This window comes from Apis dorsata, unplaced genomic scaffold (assembly GCF_000469605.1).
Source record: "Apis dorsata unplaced genomic scaffold, Apis dorsata 1.3 scaffold_42, whole genome shotgun sequence".
NCBI classification, from domain to species: domain Eukaryota; kingdom Metazoa; phylum Arthropoda; class Insecta; order Hymenoptera; family Apidae; genus Apis; species Apis dorsata.
This window is the reverse complement of record NW_006263344.1, coordinates 3,597-13,238: the sequence shown is the minus strand read 5'-3', so window position 1 is coordinate 13,238 and position 9,642 is coordinate 3,597. Positions and strand designations below refer to the sequence as shown.

At 29.2% G+C, this 9,642-nt stretch overlaps 1 protein-coding gene across 1 annotated transcript in view; it reads right to left on the bottom strand.

The window, feature by feature from the left end:
• Nucleotides 1-6,625, bottom strand: part of LOC102672095 (3-phosphoinositide-dependent protein kinase 1) — a 486,800-nt gene extending 480,175 nt beyond the window's left edge. The window contains exon 1 of the mRNA XM_031513868.1: nt 6,317-6,625. Coding sequence (XP_031369728.1) covers nt 6,317-6,340 — 24 coding nt within the window. The 5' untranslated portion in view covers nt 6,341-6,625. The remainder of the gene's footprint in view (nt 1-6,316) is intronic.
• Between the last annotated feature and the right edge of the window lie 3,017 nt (nt 6,626-9,642).

Genomic DNA, 9,642 nt, shown 5'->3' with positions numbered 1-9,642 from the left:
AAAAAAAAAAAAAAAAAAAAAAAAAAAGAATCGTCCTGTATCTCAAAATAGAGAAAATCGATCCTCGTGTCGCCATCTAGCGGCAAATAAACGAACTCGAGTACGCGGGTCCGATTGAAAAATGGCGGGATCTCGAAGCCGGTTTGAAACAAGTTCTATCGGGCACGAGTCTCGGCAGCGATCGCTCAGGGACATTCGTCTAATCCAGCCGGGCAATTTGTCTTCGAACGACGACGCGGAACCACCCAATATCTTTTACCGGAGGAAAACTAAGTGCAGTTTCTAATTCAGCCGCGAAACGATGGGATAGATACCGAGGAGAATGTAGCAGCGTGAAACACCACCGCTTCTTTCCGTTACCCTCGAGCGGAGACCGTGCCAAACCGAACGATCTATGCGCTCGTTTCTCGGAAGTTCCTTTAATTGCGCGCGGTTATCGTTTTGTCACGACAGTTATCGTCGAATGCAACGCGCGCGAAATTATGGACCACCGTACAACCGATAATAAGGCCGGTTATGCAAATGAAATAGTAAACGGGGTCTCGTTAAATTAAATAATAGAAATCGCTGCGGGAAAACGTACCGTGCACACGTACCGTTCTTCAATATTTCTCACTATCTTTTTTTTTTTTTTTTTTTTTCTAATATTCAAATAAATTGCTACTTCCTTCTTTCGTATAAGATAAGAAAATTTTTAAAGTTAACACGATTTTATCGCCATAACGGTATATTATCTTTGAGTTAATGCATTCAAATACGAGCGACGTGAACGTGTGTATGGATTTCCTCTTATTTTACGGGAGGGGTGACGCGTCATGAACTTTTCCAAGAAATTTGTAAGATGAAAAAGAATCTCTTCGGCTTTCTTTTGCACACATGTTCCATACGAGTGTTGCTATCGGAACGCATAATCGTTTCGGTTTTCGTTTTATTTTCTTTCCGTTTTTACAAATAATATGGATAATAGCCTCGGTTTGATAAATAGGGCAATTAGGAAATCGAAAAGCTTGTAACAAAAAAGATAGTGCAACTATAGAGATTCGATATAAATTTTATTGATTTGCATACTCAAAAAACAATAAATTTCGAGATGAACATTAGAATCTAAAAAAAAAAAAAAATAGTATTGTATTTATGAATAATGATATCACCGAGTAAATTATTCATCATGACTATGTACGATCATTATGATTATCTACGATCATTATGACTATCTACAAATTTATTAAAACAAACGCAGTAAGATTTTTTTTTTGTACTTGATCTATAATAAACCATACGCGATACTGCTCGTAGCTTGAGAATATTTTTAGTCATGATCAGGAAATTTCTGCAAGCACTGCGTTAAAAAAAGTATTATACATCGAGTAGACTAAAAGAGATTTTTATAAATAAAGATGTAACGCAAATACTTCAAAAATATACAACGCGATATCGTCGAATAAAGAACGAAGAGAGAAATTTTGTGCGCAAAATTATTTCTCCATAAGTTTTCTCACGGGGAGAGAGAAAGATAAAAGAAATATTTATAAAAATGTAATTGATCCGTGATTCAATGGACTGGGACAAGAAATTTCACGCAGCTGTCTTTTCTCTTCAAACAATCAGGGAACCGATAAATAAGTTCCCCCTCGAGGAAAATGTAATTTCTTGGTCAGTTGCTAACCGAGAGACCGTTCGAATTTTGCGGCCTATTTGCAAAGCAATAGATTAGAATCCCACGCCAGGTTGAAAATTATAACGTCGTAAATAATCGTCGCTCGCCAGAAACTAGATATTCGTAACACGTGATTCAGATAATCTCATATATTTCGGAATCTATTAAAAAAGAAACACTCGTTGCTAAAGATCCTTCGCTCGACTATTGCATCAAGAATCTTCCTAATACTTTAAAGAATTTACAATATCTCTGCAGTTCTTTCGATCGAAATAATATTGTCACATATTAAATGTGCTGTATGTACTTGAAAACTTTGTAGAAATAAAGTAACAAAATATCGTAATGATTTTAATTTATACAGAAAATCACGATCCTTGAATCTTTCTTTGATTCTTTGTCTATGTGTGTATCTAAGTACATTAATCGAATAATTTTTTTCTTAATTTTGAACAAAATGAAACAAATCTCTCAAATTCTACAATATCGTTTTTAAAAGTATGCAATTACATAGAAATTTAATAAGATATATTGTTTAATGACAGATATATTGACAAAGCCCGTCAGTCGGTTACATCTTTCCTACGTTTTTATGTCATCCTTTTTTTCAATCTCAAAAAAAAAAGACAATTTAGTATTACGTTTCATTTCTTACATAATAATCTTTTCTTATTTCCAAATGAAAAAAATTCCAATAAAAATCTTTATCTCAATCTCATCTACATTTTTCTCTAACTTAAATTGTAACATGAATCATCGATGAATAATTTCTACCTGCATTTTACTACACATATAATCATAACGAAATTCTATTATTATTCTTTTCATCATATCTAACTTAGAAAAGTTTATCCCACGCATGGTATATATATATATATAATCGATAGATAATTGTTTATCTTTTTATTTTTTTGCCTTTTCTCATCAATCGATAATGGTGATTCCTAATTATTCCCATGACAGGCGATTGATCGTTACTCTCGAATTAATTGGTGGTCCAATTGATCTGAATTAAGGCGCCGCCCAGTAGATTCAAATTAAGATCAATATCTCGGCATGTGAATTGGAATATGACCGCGAGCGCAGCTCGTAATCATAAATTTCTGGTGTCCAAACAATGGGAAGTCAACCGTAATTTTGCCAGAACACGCTGCTCGACCACCATCGATGGTCAAACGCGTTACGCGTTGCTCGTTGCTTAACTAACCCCTCATCACGCCGGTAAAAATTCTTTGAGACAAATCGATAATCATGAGGGTCAGTATAGTGTTACCTACTTCGTGGAAAATTTCTTTTTCGAATCTGTTATTCGTTTCTTTCATCTTTTGCTACCGAATTTTGTTCGCTTCGAAATCTATCTTTCACGATTTTAAAAATTTTTTTTTTTCCCGAGATATTTCTTCGATACGAATATTTATAAAAGTTTGAAAAATTAGAATGCGTAGGTAGCAAATTCTTACAATATTTAGATTTCTTCAAAATAATTATTATTGTGCACATGAATTCGTTTCGAATCTAAGATTTGATATTATAATTATTGTCTAGAAGCATATGAAACTTGAAATTTAAATAAAATATAATGTATGTATATTCTTTATATAAAAAAAAATTGTGTTATTAATAAAATTCGATTTTATATTTATAATAATCTGATATTATATTTTTAATAATTTTATAAAGAAAGTTTACAGTCTTTTGTAATAACTTTTTTTATAGTTTTATATGGTTATATAATTTTTATTACATTCTTTATTATTCAAAATTTGTTTAAGTCAAAGAAAAAAAATTTTAAATAACTTAAAAAAATAAAAAAATAAAAATAAACAATATTATATATATAAAAATATATATATATAAATTTTTATTTGATTTTAATTTTTATTGATATTGCTTACTATTTTAAGTTTTTAAAAAGTAAAACGAATTTTCTATTAATAACACATTTTATTTCATTAAAAAGAAATCATTTCTTCGAATATCTACATATCCAGAAAAATTAAGAAAATAATTAGTTGGAAAAATTTATATTCTATTTTACAATTAAAATATTCTATTTAACATTTCGAAACGTATTGAATGTACTAAAAACTAAATTTATATCATCCTTGTTAATAAAAATAAATTAGACCCTATCCTTGTTATTATATCCTTGTTAATAAAAATAAATTAGACCCTATTCTAGATCCCTACAAAATACACTAGTTTTCTTACTTAATTTAAAAAATTAAAATATTGCAAATATTTCAATATCGAATCGAGAAATAAAAAAAGTACTAAACAGGATATTTTAATTAAGAAGAACAATATCTATAGTAGCTAACACGTGAAAAAAAACAAAAAGAAAAGAAAGAAAAGGGAAACGAGAGAAGATCGTGGAACAATCGTAATAGAGGGAAATTACGATATACGAGGTGTCTCGTTAACATTATTGGTATACATGTACCTACACCAATAATCGTTACTGAACTGCAGCTGCACAATTACAGCCATTCAATGCAACGCACATGATTCTATCTCGCCACAAGATTGAAACGGTTTCTCCTCATGCCGAAATAAAAGATATTAGATCACGTTTTCGATATTTCTATCAAAAAAAAAAAAAAAAAAAAAAAAAACAATTAGATACAAATATATTCCATTTCGTTTTCCTTCTCGTTATTTTTATTTTTCTCGCGTCATGTTTCAAAGTTATTTCAAGAGGAAATTACATATCGGTTTTGATTGATTTAAATTGAAATAGAACATATAATAAATATATTTGTATTATCACCCATGAAAAATAAATAATAATCCGTTGTAATTACTACACGATTGAACTAATAATCACGATTGAACTATTCAATCGTGAACAATCGGGGATAAGAGATTACTTTTGCTCACTATACTTTGTAATTTTACTTTGTAACTAACTCACGCATAGTTTGAAAGTTTATCGCGTTGATGGATAACAGGAATAGAAGGAGAGGCGAAACATTCAAAATTAAAACCAGAATCTAAGGGCTAGAGGGATATACGTTGCGATACTTTTCGAGCTAGTCTGATGCGCGCGATGGAGTAGAATAAATAGTGCGAACTGTATACAAAATTAAATACTCCGCTGAAACGGCATTCGCACTTCCGGCTTTTCCTGGCCATTTAATTCGGCGATAAAAGCATTCTAACTTGGTTACATCCCTGTCGGCCTTACCAACCCCATTTCCGCTTTTACTTTTAACTACTACCGCCACGTTGAATGAATCTTTCAAAAGAGAACATCATTTATACGAAATATAATGAAAAAAATAATACTGATAAAATAATTATTATGTTGACGATATATATACAATTAAATATATTCTCCGTATGAATGAAATATGTTTGTCTCAATTTTAATTTTACTAAGAATATCTAGTAACTATATCTTTAAAAAAATATAAGATATAAAAAGAAAAAAATTCGCATTAATATCTTCTTTGGTATAAAATATCAAATGAAAAAATAAATATGAAGTCGAAATCCAAATTTCCTATATATGAATTGATATTTCGAACAGACGAAAAGAGACTATCTTTATGAATTAATCATTTACTTGCGTGCCTGTTTGCTTATTTGTCTGTTTTCTCGTGTTGACCGACACCAATAATCGTGGCCATTATCCAGTTTTATTGTTAAATAAAGATTTGAAAATATTGGAATAATCATCGCATAGATTCCATTATGGATGATCATTTGATTGTAACTAGAGTGATAAATTGTAATCATTCAAGACTGTCTTTTCGATCACAATAAGTGCAAGTGAGATCGCTTTAAAGAACGCTCTATACGCAATTCTTATTACACATATAAATGTCATAAATACAAATAGAATTTGATTTATCTGATTGTAATTCGAGTTATTCGCCTTTCTCTTTCGTTTCATGATTTCTATTTATTTAAAACATTATCGTTGAACAAATATATAGATAAAGTATGTAAATATTGTTTAATATAAATTATTTGATTTTAAAGTACATGTTAAAAAATGTTAATATTCTAAATAAAACGAATATAAAAATAACAAATAACGAAAATATCAATAGCAATAGACTAACAATTAAAATTTTCATTCAATTATAACAATAACAAGTATTTAAACATGAAATCAATATGAAAGGCGAACATTCACACCTCGAATTACAAATATCAATTTGAACATTATTATAAGAAGCACATAAATATAGACATAGAAGACATTATTCATGCGTCGGTGTAAGTTATTTAACATATCATATACGTAGGAATATATATTCTCGGTATGACCGAGAGAACGATCTTCGCTGTTACGTCACGACTACTCGTGACGTCACTGTGGATAGAAACAGGTGACAACCACTATCTGGCCAGTGACGTCAACCGCGAACGGGCAACGAACCTCTGCTCTGCGTTTGCGCGTTATACCACATCGGAGGTAAACTACATGTCCCCATCGCGATCAGTTCTTTCAGAGACTCCTACCGATTGCTCGAGTCGAGAAAGAGGCGAAATATTATGTAATAATGAACTCAATCATCGTTCAATCAATGACATATAAAAGCGAAGAAGCCCTAGATGCGCGCATGTTCCTCGATAAGTAACCTAACGAACATCGAGGCTCCCGAATACCTCTCTCTAGAAAATTTAATAGACAGTGACAACACTTACGAGTGCCGCTGGACTGTCTGTCATTCTTTCCGGGATCCTTTTGTTCTGGAGATGAGCTTCACTAGCAATTAAACGTGCGATAAAGGGAACGCGTACTCACGACACCGTGCTCGAAATCTCGGAAACTGTCTCAGCCATCATGGATGGCACAACCGTGTCGATCGCCGACTCGTTGCGCCGCAGCCGTAGCTGCCGCCATCTTACATTTAATAGCGAAACCTCTCGATAATTAAGATAATATCAATAATACGATCGTGTATATACAAATGAATAAGAGAAATAAAATTTTATCATAAATATGAATATCTTCCAAGATCCGTTCATCTCAATATTTGAGGATTTAATTTAATATATACACTACCATAAATAGCAATATATTATAATTTGTTTTATCATAACAAAAGTTTAACCATAGACGAGATACAAAATAGATCTAATAAAAAGAAAAATATCCAATGTATTTTTTTGTCATCATCAGAATTTTCTTATCATTTTAAAGTCATTTTCGATATTACCGATGCAGCATAGAACAAAATTGCATTATTGATGTTTGGATTTCCATGTTTTGAAAATGTTTTTACAAGATTATAAATAGCAAAAGAATAAATTTGACAAGTAAATATTAGATAGCGCCGTTTTTCGATAGAATGTTTAAAAATTATTCTCTACTTTCACCATTATAAAATAAAGTATTTTTTGTTTAAATTTTATTGTTATTCTGTATTTTGCATTAAATACTCGCATTATATATCATATTATTCTATTTTATAAGATTATTATCCTGAAGATATATTTTTATACCAAAATCAAAAATATAATATTTATATTTCTAATATTAAAACACAATCTATTCAACAAAGAAATTATGAAAGTCTATTCAAATGATAGCTCGTCTATGATTAAGTGCCAAAAACAAGAATAACAAAGAAAATAAATAGTGAAAAAAAGACGGAAATGGTTAAAAATTATGAAATCAACGCCATCTTTAGAATTATAGATACAATAGAATTAGAAACAGAATTATAGAAACAAATATAGACAAGAGCAAATAATTAAAGACAAATAGAATAAAAAATAGAGGAACTAGCGCCATCTCAGAGCCTCAGATGAAACAAATACAGACAAGAATAACAAATAATTAGAAAAAGACAAATAGAATAAAAATAAAGGAACTAACACCATCTATAGAGTGTCAAAGATATCTCTTCAAAAACGAGGTAAGATAAAATAACAATCTGAAATACCAAAAATATTTTTTTAAAAATCTTCAAGAGATGGCATCGAGAATCAATTCTTATTCTATTCATAAAAGAGAAACAAATAGACGTGACTTTGTATCATTCATGTTCTGAAATACCAACTTCACAAAGATCTTAAGATGTTTCATACGCCATCTATAATATAAGTACTTACATACACAAAATTAAATTAAAAAAAATCAAAAAATTAAATTAATTAAATCAAAAAATATGAAATAAAAATCTATCCTTACTATAAATCTATACTTCATTATTTTAGAAACTAAACGGAAAATATTATCCATCAATCTAATAAATTCTGTATCCACGAAAAATATAACCGCGCTCGCAGCCAATTAGCTCACATTATTTTTTACAAAATATACAATTGAATCATTATAGCTATATAACGATACGATTATATATTGTATAATAAATAATAATGATTTCCCGGGTCCCACCGCTTGGAGGTTGCTGCGAATTGGAGACCCACCCTAACCACGACGTCCCATCCACCCTCCATTTAGTAAAAATTTATTTATTCTCAAATAAATTTTCCTTTTGATACATGTTTGCAAAACGTTCAATTTTTTGTTCGTCGTGCAACACAAGCAACAAAAGAAACTGTTAAAAAAACCGGCGCGGAAGACTAAACTTAAAATATAAATTAAAAAATAATTCATCAATATTTTATATTTCCATTATCATGAAAATAAAAAATAATTGATAATTAAAAGCGTTAAAAAAAAAAAATAATAAGCAAAACAAGCACAGCAAAGCACTACAAAGCATTATTTTATCCATTAACATGCAACCCTTATCATGCATTAATTCATTAACCCTTATCATTTAAACATCTTTTATTATGCATGCATTTATAATATATTTTTATGACGTCATTTTTAGTTCTTGTAAAAAATCACAGAACAGAATCTTAAATGCAACATCAACACATTTTAAAATATATAAGCTTTATAAAACTCCTATTCTAAAAACTTCTATTCTAAAAGCTCCTATTCTAAAAGCTCCTATTCTAAAAGCTCTTTTCTCATCTCTATCTACATAAAAATTAAATACCTTGTTTATAAACCTTGCCTGTCTAAAAAAATATCGATAATCTAAAAAATTCTTTTCATAACCCTATACATACACACAATTTTATAGAAGAATTTATAGATACGACATGTGGCCAGAAAATGAGGATATACAATGGCTAGTGAAAAGTCACTCAAATATTCAAGAAAAAGTAGCTCAAATATTAAAGATATAATAACTTAGAATGAAGAAGTTAGAGATGAGAAACGATTCATGATCATATTGTCTTGAAAAATAGGAATATAAGTTTTGGGAAATTTTGAATCAAAATAGAAAAGACGAGGATGCCTTTTATTAGGAGGAAGATCAAAACATTAAATGTATCGGTTACAAATTTTCCTATAAAAAAATTAAATATTTCTCTAATTTTACCTAATATAAAAAAATTTAAATATTTATCTGATGATGGAAAAATAATAAAATGCTTTTTTTTTTCTATTCCATTGAAAACTGGAGGATCCTGAAACAGATTAAACAACAGAAATGAAAAACTTAATAATAAATAATAGTATCCAGCAAATGTATACTTCTTTTAGTCTATTCATTTTCTTCAATTCATACCTGTAACAATCTCAATTATTAAATTAGTAGAAAATAATAAAAAGTAAATAATTAATTTCTAACAAAAGAATCATTAATTCTTAGAAAAAAATCAAATTATCAAAATATTATTAAGTAATTCATAATTTTAAAAAGATAATCAAAAATAAAAAAGAAATATATTTTTTAATAATGTTTTCAATAACAAATGCTCTTAATAAGGAGATGCTGAAAAGAAAAAACAACAAAAAATAATCAGAAAGATTACCAAAAAAATTATCCACTCAATATAAATCCGAGCAAAACCGTGAGTGGAACATCTTCTTTATTTCGCAACACTATATACTAATATACTAATATATAATGTTTTTATTTTTCATAAAATAAAAAATTCCTTAAATAAACCACGATGAGTGCTTTATTAGATATACAATATTAATTAGTTTATTGACA